This window comes from Falco biarmicus, chromosome 1, assembly GCF_023638135.1.
Source record: "Falco biarmicus isolate bFalBia1 chromosome 1, bFalBia1.pri, whole genome shotgun sequence".
NCBI classification, from domain to species: domain Eukaryota; kingdom Metazoa; phylum Chordata; class Aves; order Falconiformes; family Falconidae; genus Falco; species Falco biarmicus.
This window is the reverse complement of record NC_079288.1, coordinates 8003610-8020872: the sequence shown is the minus strand read 5'-3', so window position 1 is coordinate 8020872 and position 17263 is coordinate 8003610. Positions and strand designations below refer to the sequence as shown.

General features: G+C 45.9%; 1 protein-coding gene across 1 annotated transcript in view; it reads right to left on the bottom strand.

Moving 5' to 3' along the window:
- LOC130141896 (unconventional myosin-XVB-like) overlaps positions 1 to 17187 on the bottom strand; it is a 28698-nt gene extending 11511 nt beyond the window's left edge. Inside the window, exons 1-23 of the mRNA XM_056323192.1 lie at positions 17109 to 17187; positions 15356 to 15433; positions 13710 to 13767; positions 12056 to 12186; positions 11839 to 11934; positions 9819 to 10054; positions 9556 to 9734; positions 8771 to 8843; positions 8128 to 8334; positions 7941 to 8020; positions 7662 to 7759; positions 7389 to 7476; positions 6953 to 6982; positions 5865 to 5975; positions 5591 to 5685; positions 4784 to 5008; positions 4198 to 4294; positions 3710 to 3856; positions 3228 to 3417; positions 3016 to 3106; positions 2261 to 2483; positions 626 to 738; positions 30 to 89 (exon numbers count right to left, since the gene is read on the bottom strand). Coding sequence (XP_056179167.1) covers positions 30 to 89; positions 626 to 738; positions 2261 to 2483; positions 3016 to 3106; positions 3228 to 3417; positions 3710 to 3856; positions 4198 to 4294; positions 4784 to 5008; positions 5591 to 5685; positions 5865 to 5975; positions 6953 to 6982; positions 7389 to 7476; positions 7662 to 7759; positions 7941 to 8020; positions 8128 to 8334; positions 8771 to 8843; positions 9556 to 9734; positions 9819 to 10054; positions 11839 to 11934; positions 12056 to 12186; positions 13710 to 13767; positions 15356 to 15433; positions 17109 to 17156 — 2754 coding nt within the window. The 5' untranslated portion in view covers positions 17157 to 17187. The remainder of the gene's footprint in view (positions 1 to 29; positions 90 to 625; positions 739 to 2260; positions 2484 to 3015; positions 3107 to 3227; positions 3418 to 3709; positions 3857 to 4197; positions 4295 to 4783; positions 5009 to 5590; positions 5686 to 5864; positions 5976 to 6952; positions 6983 to 7388; positions 7477 to 7661; positions 7760 to 7940; positions 8021 to 8127; positions 8335 to 8770; positions 8844 to 9555; positions 9735 to 9818; positions 10055 to 11838; positions 11935 to 12055; positions 12187 to 13709; positions 13768 to 15355; positions 15434 to 17108) is intronic.
- Between the last annotated feature and the right edge of the window lie 76 nt (positions 17188 to 17263).

Genomic DNA, 17263 nt, shown 5'->3' with positions numbered 1-17263 from the left:
CAGGCCTTGAGTCATACACCAGTACATACCTGTTCACACAGCAAGTTCAGACAATAAGGGTGACTGAAATTTTCTTTGGGGTAAAACACCTGTGAGAGGAGGATAAAAACAACAATGATGTTACAGATGTTTCCAGATGTTTCAGAAATAGCTCCACTGCCAGAAAGAAGTTAATTCATCCCCAAGGACAGGCAAGGAAAAGACACCGTGAATGTGAACAGAAAGACCAGGAGTGAAGGACCAAAAGTAAAGTGGTGAGACCATGGGATGAACCCTGGTGAGTTCAGTGCACTCTCCAACACTTGATTTTAAACACATTTGTATTATTTTAATAGGAAAGCACCAGGTAACAACAAATTTACTTTATTTGTAGATTTCTCAGTGCTTTATAGAGAAAGGAAAGGACAAGCAAGGAAACTGAAACACAAGAGCCAGTAAGGCAGAGTAGGACCCGGATCCCCTTTGAGATGCTTCCCTGCCTCTGACTCCTGTCTCATGTGACCTCCTCCCACAACTATCTTTGTGCTTTTATATCAGACTGGCTGCCTATGACAAAAAATTATTTTAACCAAATGTGGGACCAGTTCCCTCCCACCATAGCCAGCCCTCAGCTAATGATCTGTACCTCTTTGCGCAGAAAGATTTTCCAGGCAGGGTTGACATAGGAAAAGCTGACACTGGTAGTGAGCTTGAACAGCTGGGTCTTGATACCATCATCTTCTACTGTTACAGCAGAGTCTGTGTGAGGAGAAAGAGCAGTTAAATTGGGTTTTGCTGAATCACCTTCCCACCTGCCAAAGACCTACCAAGAGGAAGGGGACAGTACCACATGCCTGACTGAAGATTACTGTCAGGAGCCCTCTTGAAGGTCAGTGATCAGCTAATGTGAATGCATGCACAGAACAGTCGGCGTCTAAGTACCAGCATTTCTGATAGCGTTTATACTTGCTGTAGTAGCCACAAAGTTCAACGCTCATAATAGAGACACTCCAGAGATAGGGACCACAGTGTCCCAGGCAAAATACTACCACTGTGCTTCAGGTTGAAGACACAAGTTTCACTTCATTATAAAAAGGCTGTTAAGGGTTTCATAAAGACATAAAAATTCTCCTGTGAGCTTGCAGGCTAAAAAGTTCTGGTACAAGGCAACCAGTACTTGCACTGGATTTTCTCTCTGCAGGAGCATGACAGGCTCAGTTTGAAGGCAGCCATTCAAAGGCATTGCTTTATGAGGTAGGAATGTCTTCATTTAAGCACTCCCAACTTTCAAATCTTCAGAATTCATAGACAAGAAACATGGTAGATCCCATGGTTCAGCTGTTTCTATATCCCTATTCAAAAGCACATAGGGATTTTTTAGGCTAATTCAGTTAGTTTGATTTACTTTCACAGGACTTTCACAGAGAGGGGGGGTGAAACAGGGAAATTCTTTTATACCAGGGAAGCTGCTGCATGATGGAGTCCTTCAGTAATGTGTTTGGCTGACTGTGCCTTGCACGTTAAAAAATGTGATGCTGATGAGAGTTTTAAACAGCTTGAAATACATTGGTAAATGTATCCAAAATAGCAGGGAAGTACAAAATGAATTATGGCTCCAAGCTCCCACTGAAATTCAGAGGCAAAACCTAAGACTGAGTAACACTTCTAAACTACTGCTGAGAAGCAATAGCTATGCCATTTTTTCAGGTGGGCAGCATCTTTATGTGACACTCTTTATGTGGCCAATGTACAAGGTGTCCCAGGCTCTCATTCTCCCTCTGGGACACATTCCCTCATTCCTCAGCCTGTCTCCAAGGTCCCTCCAGGCAATCTGGATAGTAAACTACCTGGCTTCCCATTCCTCCCTGGTCTAAAGTCCATCTGTTGAATCACACCTTTGACAAAGTAACTATGCTTCAGGTAGGCAATAAAATGTATTGTGAACTGGACCTTGATAAAGCTGTAGCCCAAAGGTCCTTTCTGCTTTTAGCTATGTTTTTCAGACAAACCCAGCCCCTCCATCATCTGTGCCTGACAGTCTGCACTGCACTGCACTGGGAGGAAAGGGAAGAGTTAGAGCTGGGAAATGCCATGCTGATTACTGGGCCAGACTAGAACTATGACAGTCTCTCTGATTTCACACAGCCCACGCAAGTCTTTGGCCAGGTGGCCGATGACAGAACATGTGCTGTGACTCTCCCAAGCCACTGGGCTGATCCCAACCACATCCCCTCCCTGCCCCCCACTCACCAAATCCCACTCGGGTAAAGTCAATACTCACCCTTCCCTGTGGATTCCTGCCAGCCTTGGTTCCCAGGCAGGAGAGTCAAAGGCAGTGGTGGGGGAGAAGGGGGAGAAGATGGTGCCTGGGAACCTGGTGGGGTGCTCTCCTGGCTGAAGACGGACAGGAGAGGCAACTGTTTCTCCTTGATAGATGTGGAAGCTGAGCCTGGCTTGGGCTTGAGTGGTGGAGGTGTTTTCTTCTCCTGTGGCAGGGAGGGTGGCTGCAAGATAACAAAATCATTTGACCCAGTCATCCTCTGCGTTACTGTGCTCTGTCCTGACACTGCTGTTATAAGCCATCCCTAGGGCAGCAGTCCAATCCTGGAAGCAAGCTCTAGGTGAACAGGGATACCAGGACCTTGAAATCAACACACTACAACCAAACTCAGGTGCAGAGAATCAAGTATTTGAGATTGAAGCCTCCAGTTGAGAAGGGGAAAAAGACATTAATGGGCCAAGACCTTGGTGCCAAAGGAGAGGAACATGAGCTGCTTGCTTCCAGATCAGCCCTAAACATACCACAAAAGGACTTGCTGCTCCAAAGCCTTTTCTTCAGGACCTCAAGTGACTTTGTAGATTGAAACCCAGTCTAGGATGGGCAGCACCATGGTGTGAGCTCATAGCTAGCTAGTAACCCAACAAGAAATCACCTGGCTGCTACTGCACTACCAGGTAGCTCCCAACCTGTTGGAGACTGGATATAGAGGCTCTTTCTGCTGAGCTCTTAAGGTGACCGGAGAGCACAGAACTCACAGATTTGGATGATGGGAGGTTCATCATTCCCAGCTTAGCCAGAGCTTCATTTTTAGGGTCATTCTTCTTTATAAATGGCTTGGACACTCTCCTGCAAGGAAATGGGGAACACAGTTACAGGGGGTGCAGAGGGGTTGTGGCCATGTGGCAGTGCTGGGATGCTGTCCCACTCATCTCATTCCTGCCCACCCAGGTGGATCCCGCTCTCTCACCTGACGGGCTCAATGGGCTGCGGCTCAGGAGCTGGCCTGCTCTGGTACATTTTGATGATGTTGCCGATCTCCCGGCTGGGTGCACGCCGTGACTCAGGGCCTGAAGGCTTCACTACCGGTGGCTCCTTCTTCACTTTTGGTGTCTGCTTTATTGTGTTTGGCTCAGAAGGTGGCAAAGGGGGAGCAGGAGCTATTGGGGATGACAGCTTTAACCAAGAGACCAGCAAAGACACAGGAAAAGTCCTTTATTTCATTTGAAGATCCCTCTCTTTCACACCTAGGCTGACTGGCCATAGCCTTCCACTGCCTTGCTTTGGGATCCCACTTCCCAAAGCTCAGGCCTTTCTCTGTCTCCTCTCCCATCAAGATGCAGATTCCCAGAAAAGCCAGATCCTTTCCTCCTCTGGCTGTATCCTGGCCTGATTGTCCTGGAAAGTTCCTGCTGATAAGCCTGCCTGGGTCACCACTGCACAGCATCTTACCTGCCTCTGTTTTAGGGCTAGGCTTCTCTTCTTTCCTCTTCTCCTGCTCCTCTTCCTTCTCCTCCTCCTGCTTTGGCTGGGGATTTGCTGGAGGGGTCCAGATTTTGGAAGGAGGCCTGACTTTCTTCACTCGGATATGTTGCTCTCCTGCATAGAAAGAGGGATCTGAGCTAGTTGAAACCACACCCAAAACCTAGCATTAACGGCATAGTTCCACCCTTTCATCAGTCAGCAGAAGCCAATGCTTTCTAGAGGCAAAAGAGTGTGTGACAGTCACAAGCCCAGAGATTTCTACAAAACTGGCAACATAACACTTCACAATCTGAACTGCAGTCAGGCACCAAAACCTCCTGCTGCACACAGCACTACCAGCTCCTGCAGGGATTAGTTGGGTTCCAGACAGGGAGACAAGAATGCCTTGTTATGCCAAGGAGGCTGCAGAACAAGGTATTATGATGAGTGAAATTCCCAAAGTGGTAAACACTCACCCATTTTCTGAAAATATGCTCTCTTCTGCTGGAAGGTTTCCCGAGGAGAATCATCATCTTCACTGCTGGAGAACTGGTCTACCGTGTAGTCGTAAACCTGTGAGAAATTCACAACACAGTTAGTTAGCACTAGCCAGCAGATACCTCCATAGTGCTCTTAAGTTCAGAGGTGATCTTCCCTCGCCAAGTTCTGATCTAGAACTTCTCCCCATCTGGCAGTGTCCTAAGAGATCAGTCTATCACCCAAGGAATCATCAACCAAGTGCAGAGAAGGAGCAGTATGTTAGAGGTCCAAGACAGCTTGCTGGAAAATAAAGAACTGAGAGATTAATTTTCCTGTGGAAAAATTTAGATCAGCTGGGAATTAATGGGCCAACACTGCAGCCAAACCTCCACAGAGCTAATGTCACTAAGGTTTGATCCTGTGTCTTAATTCAGCAAGCAGAGTTTGAAATGCCACAGTATCCTAGGTAAGCTTAGCTCTGTTCTCCACTCTGCCAAACCACTGCCACACTGGAAGGGAAGCAGAGCAAATACAAACCATGAAATTCAAACCAAATTCACCACCCCTTTTTGTTTCTCATACCGGTTCTTCTGCTGGCAATTCTGGAGCTTTTGGTGGTGGTGCAGCATTCTGGCTGCTCGGAGGCTTCTTGGGTTTTGGAGAAGTGGCTGGTGCTGGGGCTCGGGTTTGTGGTGGACTTGGGTCTCTTGGCCTTGAGTTCTCAAGAGGCTGTTTCCACCGCTGCTGTTGCTGCTGCTGCTGCTGTTGCTGGGAAATGCTTATAGCTTGGAGGGTCATCTGCTGGGCCTGAAGAAAGGAATTGCAATGTCCATGAGCTCTAGGCTACATAAAAACACCAGTCAGGCTGTCCCATTCTTTCACTGGTAATCACAGAACATCTACATAGTCCACTGCAGATTTTCCAGTGTTATGGACAAGGCATGCCCAGGGAGTCTGCTCCCACCTATCCAAGTAGGCAGAGCTCCTAACAACAGCCCAAATATTCAGCTACCAGTGAGATAGCCTAGGACCTCCATGCACTCAAAAGGCTTTGTACAGAAAGCAGAACACCACAAATCCGCACCTGTAGCAAATCCAATCTTAAAAACACATGGGAATTACAGCTGAGGCTTCTCAGGGCCTGCTCTCATCCCTGCTACTTGCTCACCTATTGTGCATCAGTGTCCCCAAGGGGGAAAAAGGGGGTTCACAGTTTTGCAGTCTTAAATAATCCCAACTTTATACAGCTAACCCCCAGCACAAGCACAGATTGTTACAGAGCAGGCCTAAGGCAGGAGGGGAGCATGGCTAACCTCTTCACAGCACATACACCAGTGTATTTTTCTTCCCCAGTTCCTGGTCCCCTCCCAGCCAATCCCTTTCACTCACCATGAGCATGGCTTGCTGGTTGATAAAGGTTTGCTGTTGTGCTGCTAATTGATTGGGATCTACAGCTGGAACCACAGGCTGTGGCATAATCATGGCTGTGAAAGACATACGCATCTGCAAAAGCCCACAGGCATTCCCCCCAGTGCCCGAGCATCAGCCCAGAGCTGAGTGTTCACTGTGCACCCCACCTGACATTCAAATGCACAGGCTCCATTGCAACACCCACCTTCCCATCCTATTCCCCTGTATGGTTACGGAAACGCTGTGTTAATACCTGGCATAGGTGTAATCCCACCAGCTGCTGGCATCATAGGCGTGGCTGCTGGCATCCCCATCATCGAAGGCATGGGCTGGTAGACTGGTGCTTGAGTCATTCCAGAAAAGCCTAGAGGTAAAAGACCATATGCACAGTGTTTCTGGGGGGACTGCAGATGAGAAAGTCCTGATCAACCCCACAGAACGCATTGCATAGGCTGGGTACCTCTGGTTGTCTCCACATGTACCAGCCACAGGGACATGTGAATGGTTTATCTGTTCACACACAGAAAGACACAGCAAACTCAAGTGGAAAAAGGAAACGAAAGAGAAATGCATGGCCTGCCAGACTTTACAATAGGAGTATCCAGACCCTGCTTCTGCAGCCTAGCTTAGGACACCGCCATCCTTCATGACTAAGCATATAAATAACTCCTGTCTGTGTATGATTACAGAGCAGGGTTTCTTCTGAGGGATGGGCAAAGATGTCTGGGAGTGTCACATCCCTATCTGTCTCTTTGCAGCAGGTATCAAGGGTGAGTGAACAATGAGACCTGGCCTGAGTGGCTTTGTGTATCATGTGAAGGAGCTATGGGGAGAAAGGAATTCCTCTGCTTTAAGCAGTCAAGTCACATTTGAGGCCACAAAACAGAAATCCCACTGAGGGCAAAGCCAGCAAAGCAAGGGGCATCGACATCAGTCTCAGCTAGGAGCGAGTCAGCACACAACACTGGTCTACTGAGTCATGATGTCAGTGAAAGTGGTCCAGGGGTGCCGTGGAGAGACGTTCACATTCCTCGCTGATCTAAGTTGCCACATAAGTGAGAAACTGGCCTCAGGCCAATGATCTGTAATAGGGCTTGCATGCCCCAGAGACTCTACAATAGCCAAAAATAGTCCCAGTCTCAGTAATGATCTGAACAGGACATTCCCCACATTTCTGAAGCCACTGGGTATGTTCCTACACATGCAGATTTCTCAGTGCCATTAATATATTGGTGTTTGACTCCACCCTACCGAAAATACCCGAGTCTTAGCTCCACAGAAATGAGGAAAAGTAAAGAAACCAAGCACACGAAAACCTCTTCAAGGTTCAGACTTACTAACCCAAGGAATAGCTAGAGATGATGGGAAAGTCTGTAAGGAAGCAATAAGAAATATTAAAACCCTCCCCTGAGAAAGACAGCAACTGTTTTATGAAAGCACAAGGTGAACAGAAGCTGAATACATGACTTAGGGGTAGTACTGGCCTAGGGAACAAGTGGCCTAGGTCAGAAGCAAGACACCTGTTGCCTTGACCCCAAGACTAACTCGAGAGAAATGAAAAGCAGTACAAAGGCAATACCCTTACCTAGCACCTTACCCAAAGCATCTGTCTCCCAGCACTTGGGAGTGAAAAGTGCAACTTCTGATGACCTACACTAAAGAGCAAAGTCAGCTGAACCCATGTAATAATTAGCTCTTAAGGGACTACCTGACTTGTACTCACTGAAGCTTATGTAGCCCCACAGGTGTTCTCAGCTGTCCCCATCCCCTTACAGACCTGTAGAAGGGAAGATTCCTCTCTGGGTGGGTCCAATCTTTCCACCTCCTTTCATGCGTCCAGTCAGAATCTCCTTGTTCTCCATATCCTGCATCAAGAAAAAAAAAAACAGTTATCTGAGCTCAGAGAGATGGACTTCACAGAGGGACAGCCACCCAGAGGCATTTTCTGAGCTGAGCAGGGGCAGACTGAACAGGCAGAGGCATGCTTGGGAGAGGCACAGGAACAGGATTGCTGCAGAGAGGAAGTAGGAGTGAACATCAGGGGACTTACTGGTACTCTGGAGCCTTGATGCAGCACAGTGCTGAAGAGATCATCCACATAGTGATCCAAGCCTACAGGGGTCCTCAGGTCATCTCTGAATCTTGGATCTAAGAGCAGAGAGAAGGCTGGTGACAAGGCAGACTAGGAACATTCCCCTGCCTCCAGTGCCTATTAGACAGTCATGTTTTGGAGTGGAGCCCTTCCTTGCTCTACATCACAAAGAATCACCCGTCTCCCCCTCTGCTCCGATTCCCTGGATAAGACCCATCTAGGTAAGGTCTACCTTACCTGGGTGGAGACTGTTGAATTCTGGGGGCAGGCTAGGTGGTGGGAAGGTAGGCGCCTGGATGCCCGGAGCAGGAGGGATCCTGTTGAAGAGGAAAATGAGGTGAGGACAGTGCAGAGTGCTGAGACAAAGACCAGCCACTGGGTGAAAGGGCCACAAGTGGTGGGGCAGGAGGATTAGGTGACTTACAAATCCAGGTCAGAGTGCTGGAGGAAGCTTCTCTCCCTTTCAGGAGTGATGGGGTACTCAGCCAAGGACTGAGAGGGGCTGCTGAGGTTGCTGGCATTCTCCATCTCTCCAATGAGGTCCAGCACAAAGTCACAGCCCAGCAGGTCCTGCCATGTGTTGCCAGTAAACATGGAGATAGACCACCCTCGAGACTTTTTATCACAGCCCCTGGTAATAGGAAAAGAAAGGAGAGAAAAGGTGTCCAGGTAGGCAGGGGGAAAGGAGAGAAAGGAAAACTGCATTTGGTTCCTTCTTGTCTTATCTATCCTGGCTTAAGTCCTTAAGGTTTAGGTTTAGGTTGTGAATTGACTAGTGCCCAGCGTCAGGAAAAAACTAGAATCACTCAAGATTTGTCTTTTTTTTTTTTTTTTTTCATCTTTTCTCTGAAGCTGCTCTGACAGATCACGCCAGTTCCTGAAGAGGCCTACAGTTTATGCATGCAGATGGAAGGGTGAAGGAGACAGCACAAGCCTAAGTGGGTAGGGTGTGGCTATTCCACATCTGACCATAAAAATTCTAGCCTGCTGTCCTGACCAGTCTTAACCTTAAAACTAGTGACAGATTATTTCACACACCCAGATCTTCCCCCATTCTCTGGCAGTACCTTGCACTCAGGATCCAGTCTGCATACTGCTCCCCAGTCATCCAGGACTCCACCTCAGCTGAGATGATCTCCTCTAGCACAGAAAAGAAATTCAGTACAGACAGCCACCCCAACAGGACCCAAAGCAACACCTAAGCTCCACAGGACACAGGCAGGGCCGGGCTGCAGAGTCTTACACACTCCAGGGCGGGGGCCACAGGAGGACTGAAAGCATGTAGAGGGCTCCACATGAACATATTCATAGCCAAAATAACTGTTTGATGGCACAGGTTGGCATTTCCAGCCTAACAGCTGGAAATCCTCACAGTGTCCTGGTTCGCTTGGGCCACCACTCCAGTCACCAAGAAGCCAAAGTAGGGATGTTCTGCATTCAATTCACCAAGCTTCTGATTGCTCAAGAGGCAGCATAAGCCAATATTTGAGCAGGATGAAAGGCAGGAAGTCCCTATAGCAAAGGCAGCAGCTGATGCCGCTTGGGCTATGCAGTAATGGACAACAGGACCCTAGACCCATATTGATACCCAACCAGAACAGCCCTATATTGAGATGGGCCCAAATCCAGAAGAATCTCATCCCTCAGCCTGAGTAGTAGATGTCATCAGGCCCAGATTTTGGGAGTTTTGGATCTAGATTCAGATGCTTGTATCCCCCATGGCTGTACCAGCCAGAAGCAATGGGTGTTCTGATCCCTCTTTACTAAGCTGAGTATTTTCTGAATGCTGATTTCTGCACTGGAAAAATCCTTAGGGACTAGAAGATAGCAGAAGGGCAGAAACACGAGTTACCATTGAAGGTATGAACATCCAGTACCATCTTCCCTCTTCTCTGGTTTGCAGTCCACTCCAGCTGAGTGGGAGGGTAGGCCCGAGACAATGCAGAGTCTATCTCTGTGTGCTGTGCTGCTGTCAAGATCTTGCGCTGGCAAACAGCGTTGTAGCCCTCCATGCCATGATCTGACACTAATCTAGAAAAAGGCAACTGCATTTAGCACATTGTTCATTTCTCTTAACCTTAATGAAAGTGTAGCTAGGTCTTTTCTCCTCCTTACTTCAGCAACGGCTTCTCCAGTGCTGGTGAAGGGGCAAAGCAGCTCAGCAAAGTCGCCATCAGGACCCAAGCTCGCTGGCTGTGCTCCATGTCTGGGTTTTTCCATGTCTGGACAACCACCTGACTGAAGATTTCATTGCGCAGAGCCACATTATTCAAACCTCTCCCAGCAATGTAGTTGCCCAGAAGTACCTCCTGCCAGCCATCGAGACTCTTGTCACCAATGAACCGCAAAATCTAGAAGCATCCGGGGGGGGGGAAGAAAAAAAGAGAACTCTCTAGCTGCAACCCTCTGTCCCAAACTGTTGTTGTAAGGTGACAACCTGGTTTGTAGACAACAGTGTATTTGTGAGCCTAAGAGTAGCCAATACTCCAAGTGGGATCTATTCTCAGGTTTTGTGCACCACCTAAATTCTGGAGAATTTGGGAGACAGTGTTTGGAGGGACTGGACCCTGCCTAAAAGTCAAGACTACTTCAGTCTCTTCTTAGTTATGCCTCTGACTCAGAATTTTTCATGGGCAAAATACTTCCCCTTCTTTGGGCAGAGGTCAGATACATGAGCCAGTTACTGTAGGCAATTTGTTACTGTGTCTGAGTCCACAGGTTGCCTAGGTATAAAAATATGTATAAGAAATTGATGCTTAGCTGATCTTTGTGAAAAGCTCAGAGTACCAGACATGAAGAAACACTGTCTAACAACTGAATGCTAAAAAGACTTTGGTGTAGTTAATATTATACCAAGTAGTATGAGATGTATCTCAACAAACTCATTAAGCAAGGATTCAGCTTCTTGGCTATGCATACCAACATCCTGATGCTTTTGTAATTTGTATTTCTCACCTTAGGTACAGAATAATTTCTTTCAGTCTCTACACTTTAATATGTCACTAGATCAAAATTTTTCTAAAATGCACCATGGACAGCTTTGGAAAGAACTTTTATCAGTGATGGCTCATTTTTTTCTCAGAGAACAACACTTTTTAAAATGGTTAATGGTAGTAAGTGTGTCGAAGACTCACTGAGAGAAAACAGGAGATGGTGGCTGGTTAGTTCTCATGGAATTCTCTGTTGTAAACGCTTACGTGTTACAGCCTTTGCCAAAGAAATAGCTGTATTTTTTTGATCAGCAATGGAGAAAAATCATCTTTGATCTTCAGGAAAATAATAGTAGCCTACTTAAATACAATCCTATTCACAAGATTTTTATTGAAGCTTATGGTCTTCTATAATTAGGATCATGAGGACAAAACAAGAGATTGGGTTTAGGTATTATCTTTCCTAATGGGCTTATTTTAATTACGCGTAATTCTCAAAAAGATTACCAGATTTACTTAGAAATTATCTGAAGTTTCATTCTCTTTTCAGGGAGTGAAAACTACCATTTTTAAAGAAGAAATGTATGCTTTGCATCCACAGAGATGAAATAATACCATCCCCCTCATGCAAATACTACAGAATTAGGGTGTGGTTCCAGGTGTAGTTTTCTTTATGATAAAGTCCCTGCCTTTTTCCAGCCTTTACACAACAGTTCACTGTCCCCTGTTGCGTACTGACGCAACTGTATGCCTGAGATACAATCCATACATTTACTATAAAACACATAATGGAAAAGGTCTGAGTTAAACTACATTTTTTTGACTGACAGATAAGAGTAAGTGCTTGAAAAGACAGATCTCCTTTATACTTGTCAGTGCTACTGAATCTGGAATATTGGAAAATGAAGGCTTAGCAGTCTGATTCCTGTACATCCTGTCAAATTCTGAGGCTACATCACCAGGAAATTCACTTCTATCCCATCGGTCTGTGGCTGCCGTATGCCTCACCAAGAACACAGCCACCCTGAGGGGTTGCATGTGATCTCTGCCAGACTGCTCCAGTGCCTAGAAGGAGCAATTTATTCTGCTTTCCTAACACACCATGTACTGTAAGAACAGTAGCCACCACCAGCATCTTGTTGTATAAAGGCATCAGAACATTTTTATGCCCACCTGTTCAACATGTCAAGAGAAACATCTCTTACCAATTTGTTGATCTCCAGTGCGCTCTCGTGGTATTCAGCATCCAGATGGGTTAAGGGGTGCTGCAGAGGGTGACCAGGGGCAGGAAAATCTGTCTTCTACAAAGAAACAAAAGGACAGAAACATGGAGCTTGTTCCTGGTGCTGCTAGAACTAGTGTGTCTCCCCAGTGGGGAAGCAATGAAGAGATTTTTTAATTTTTTTAAATCTGAGTTCCCACCTGGAAGTGTGACTTAACAAAGGAGGAGAAAGGATAGCTGTTGATCGTGTGTGGGAGGGAAAGGTCATCTTTGACCTTGACTTCTGGAGGCAATGCCTCTGTTATCTGGTTGGCCTGTGCTCGGTATTGGCCTGCAAGAGAAAGAGGTCTTGTGTTGTAGCAGTTGGAAAGGCAGTCAGAACACATCCCACTCGCAACGCAACACATGGGTAACACACATCTAACCTGGCCCGAACACCCGTACCAGCCTTCTGGCTCCAGAGACACCCAGTCCACCCCTGCTGCCTCAGACCCCCAAGCAGGCACATCCTCACTTCCTTGAGACCACGTCGGGAGACAGCTTCTACAGCTCTGATCTTTCAGCCTCTTATCCCTGGGTAACACCCAGAGGGCAGTCAGAACCTGGAATTTCAATTCTGTTATGGAGTTTTCAAGGCAGGGAAACACTGAGCCTATGCAGAGATACTGCTGGCGACTGTTCAGTCAATAACAGGTCATGATAAGGCACCGGATGAGGGATTTCTCATGAATAATAGAGCAGCAAACTTCTTCCTAAATGAAGAGATTTCTCAATGCAGCACAGCTTCTGTGCATTCCTCTATCTCCAAACTGTGTCCCCTAATGCTCTCCTCCTCCCCCTCACTGTTAACATCCCATCAGCTTTCATTTTCAGCAGTTCCAGTGTGGTCTGTCCCCTGAGCTCCTCCAGGTGACATTGCTCACTAGACCAGCTGGTAGTCCCTAAAGCGGTATGACTTGAAGTGTGAGTTATCTGGGAATCCAGCACAGTCTGCTGCAATTCACAAGATCCTTCTGCCTGATTGCATCTTTTACAGTACAATACAGAAGGCAAAAAATACAGCTCTCATTTTGTTACATGCTATACCAGCATGAAGAGGTAAATCCTGCCTCAACCTATTTGCAACTTAAATATATACATTGTCCAAAGAGCTACAGAGGAAACAAAACTACAAATAACACTCAAGATTAGGTCAGCAACTTGGGAAATTATTTCAGTTGGTGGTATTTTGGTGATTTCAAAACAAAACAAAACTTTCCCTCCCAAGCAAAACATTTCCTTTAATTGTTACATTGTTACATCCTTAAGTTGTTACATTGTTTCTAACTACTTCTATTTTAAAAGCAGTAACTACTTCGAAGAATTAATTTTTAACGAAAACCAAAAAATATTTCTTTGAACTGGCCAAAATTATAGTTTTGATTTCTTCACCTCGGATTTCCTTAAAGATTTTTAACAGAAAAAGATAGGTTTAAGTTTCTCACACCCCAGATATCCAGCTCTGCAAGAGACCTGCATTCATTAAACAGGTTAGTCACACAGCTTTGACCAAAAAGTTTTGCACCATTGCAGTCGTCAGTTCTATCAGCACAGTTCAGAAGAAGAGCTGAAAAGGTAACAAAGATACTGGATTTTAATCTGGTGTTCTGCCCACTGGCCCGAATTGCTTTTCCACCCTGTTGTGTTGAGAAATAACATACACAACACCATTGCCTTTATCATATTTACACTGCAATGATGATAAATCAAATCAACCCACGTGACGGCTGGTAGAGCAAGCATGAACTGAAACTGCTAGAAACCAAGGAAATAAACAGTAAAGAAAAGCAGCACGGGAAAGGGAGGATTTCTCACCTTCAGCTGACTGCAGGAGGGCAGCAAGCTCTGCAGGGATCTCCAGCAGTCCCACATCCTGTGACAAGAGCAAGAAAGTCAGTCATTGGGGTACCAGCAGTGACACAACATACAAACCCTGAGCTGTTCTGTTGAGCCTGGGTAAAGCTGCCTTTGAAAAGCTGACGAGAGCAAGGACTGAGCATCTGAGCAAACCCAGTAATAATGGAACACTCAGGAACATTACAAATAAGGAAGTATCACATTAACACAGGTATATGAGGCGTCAGCAAAGGAGGGACAGGTGAGTAATTTCTTAATTTCTGAAAAAGTCAACTGCCACAAGGGGAAGTGACAGGGAAGTTGACTTTCTTTGACTCATCTCTCATTACTAATAAATCTTGTGTATTGCACAGAAGAGATTGTAGTTGAAGGGTAAGGGCCATTTCCTCCTGCTTCTTTTTCTGCCATTTTTATTTTTCAATATCCAAGAGTGCTTGGATTTTATGTATATTTTATTTATGCTGATAAATAGAGACCTGATTCTGACCTTTGATGCACGCCACTTAATTATTTGCCTACATAATTAAGATGAGAATCTGGCCTATGAGCCTTGATTTTTCACTGTTTGGCACCTTCCATGATGCATGCATTTGTGCAAGACAGGAAGTAAATGGGCCAATGGAACACAGTATGTTGGCATCAGTGTCCGCATATAGTGTCAGTTCAGGGCATTTCAGACAGGACTACTCAGATTAAGACACTATGAGATGAAGCCAAAGACAAAAACCTGAGCTTTTGAGGTTTGTTTTTTTGGGGGTTGGATTTTTTAAGACTTGCCTAGTAAAGCCTCTACCCATCAGCATACTATTCTGACATCTCTCTCCACATAAACTCTCAGCAATGCTTAAAGATAAGATTTGCAGCTTTTTAAATCAGTTTGATTTTGCTTATAAGAAGATACTTTAAGTCTAGCTTTTCAGTGGTTGATTCAGGAAGTGGGCTGTGAGATTCTACAGTTTTGGATCCACACTTGAGAAAGCATGTGATACTGCAAGAGCACCCAGTGCTAAGTGTTCCCATTGTTGATACTGACAAATCTGTTCAAAACCGTGGATTTTGTCAATTCAGATTTCCTTAACTACACACATCATAGCAAATGTATGCCCAGTCTAAACATACAAATAATGACATTAGTTAGCACTGTTACTTACAGTAGTTGATGCAGGTTAAACTTGTTATGAAGCCTCCCTTCCTCTACAATATCTTCCATAACTATATTTGTGCAGAACTGTCTCATTGCCACCCTTCACAACAGAGCATAATTATCAAAAATAATCTTCCTCCCAGCTCGAAAGAACAGGTTGAGGTAGAGTGCTGTGAACAAATACAGTACTCTGCCTCTGGACCGCTTTATGATGCCCGACTACACTCAGAGACTGGGAAACATTGAATTAATGGAACAGTTATGTATTAGAAGGCTCTTTATACCAGGGTAAACTACCTTCTTGCTACTAGGTTTCCAGCACATATGTGGGCTCTGTGCATTCTCCAGACATTTTGCTGTTCCCCAGCAAATCTGGACTGAGGAGTCAGAAGGGAGAGAGAACTGCCTGAGAGCCTGGCATGTTTTATCTCAGACTTTCCCAGACTGTTTGGCAACTTACCATTCCTTGGTTGGGACTGTCCTCCGTGTCACCACTAGCCAGGGACCTCCTCCTTTGTTTCTTTTCCTCTAACTCCTGCTGTCAGGACATGAAAGGGGGATGAAGGGTGGGAAGAGATGCATGTAAGGTCATTTCCAGCTACTTCTGGGGACAGACTCTGCGGAGGGGCAAGAGCTGGTGTCCTGCTCCAGAAGGTAAAATGGCAGAACAGCTGCAGGGTCTTCCTGGGACTCAACACAGTGTATTGAAAAGGGGATGCCCAGGCAAAGCCCTTAGCCTTGCTGAACCACCACCTGCCCTGTGCCACACGATTCAACAGCAAGAGCCTTCACCACCTGCCCAGCATTCCTGCCACACTTTTCCTCCTTTGTCTAGCATTTGATGTATCTCAGGACAAAAGCACACAGGAGCTGTCAGAAACATTTACCTGCCTCCTCCGGCATCAAAAAATACAGTAACACAGCCTGAACATGGACAGATGAACTTGTCCATGGAGAGGGACCCCTTTAAAGGGGGTGGGAGGGATACCAGAAGCCAAACTCCCTTGCAGCTCTGCCCTTTCCCATCCATTCTATTGTTCCCCAGCCTTACCACTCACCTGATTCCTACTCCAAGATGGAAAAGGAGGGTGTCTGTCTCTCCCTTTCTTTCTCCTGCCTGCCTAAGTTGCAAAATGGTGTGACTAGATGGGAGGTTATGAGGGTTGGGCTGAGAAAGACAGCAGGCATGCTGAAGTCCAAAGGGCAGGGCTATGGTTGGGGGGAAAGGAGGAACTTTGCAACAGGTGAACTTTGAGACCTTTATTGTTGCTACTGCATGTACAGAGACCTCAGCAAGCAAACACTAGAGGAACAGAAACAGATTCAAAAGAGCTGTGCTGTTGTGGTTACCTGGGAGAAAGAAAAGCTGGATCCTGTCCAAGTAGGAAGGAGCAGGAAAAGGAACACACTGCTCTGGGCATGGCATGGCAGAAGGAACCTCTGCAGTCTTCCAGCAATAACACTGACCTTAATCCTCTTCCCCATCCTTTGTCATGCCAGCAGCTGTACTGGGTCCCTCCCTCGTGAAGCTGATAGCTATGGGGATATTATTTGCTGCTCTAAGGATGAGTAGTCTGATTTTCCTGTTTTCAATTTTCTTTTTAATAACTTGTGCAAAATATATTCAACCCATTTGACAGAACCATGGCTCTCTCCTGCAAATTATTTTCTATCTTTGCAAACCACTGCCATCTTGTTCTCACTCCAGCTATGGGCCCAGCTAATTTCTAAAAGGCCAAGGACTTCAGTAGACTGAGGTAGCTGTAAGGGGTCAGGGAAGGATCACTGTGGACTGAAAAAATCTTGCATTTCAGTCACCATCTGGGAAAACACCAGAAACTGAACTGGACAACTTAAAGCAGGATGAACAACCCATAGCTTGAGCAGAACAGCAGCCCTGGAGGCCACAAATGGAATAAGCTCATGTCTTGTGTGGGCAACCTAGAGAAGCTCACATACACAGACAAGAATCAGCTGCATTTGTACCACTTTTGCCAATTCTGAACTTCATCTAAGGAGAGGAGGCTCCAGTCTTTGTGGTTCCTTCATTTGACTACATTTATGTCAGCCAGAGTGAAGGACACCTCGCTGGATCATTTCCAAGAAACTTTCTAAAGCCATCTCTGCCTTGGCCTCACGCAGTCACCAGCTCGCTCTACTTAGAGCAGAAATAGCTCCTGCAGTACACCTGATCCTGAGAAGACTGTTGTTACCTGACAATGCTTCCTCCTTTGAGTCAAAGATCTGGAGATTAAAATCATGGTATTAAATTGTACCAAAGTCTTCTTCAGCTTCCTGTAACGCTTCCTAGAGGGATGTGAAAAGAGAACAACGCCAATGAGGGAAATATCAACAAAATTTAGGTAGA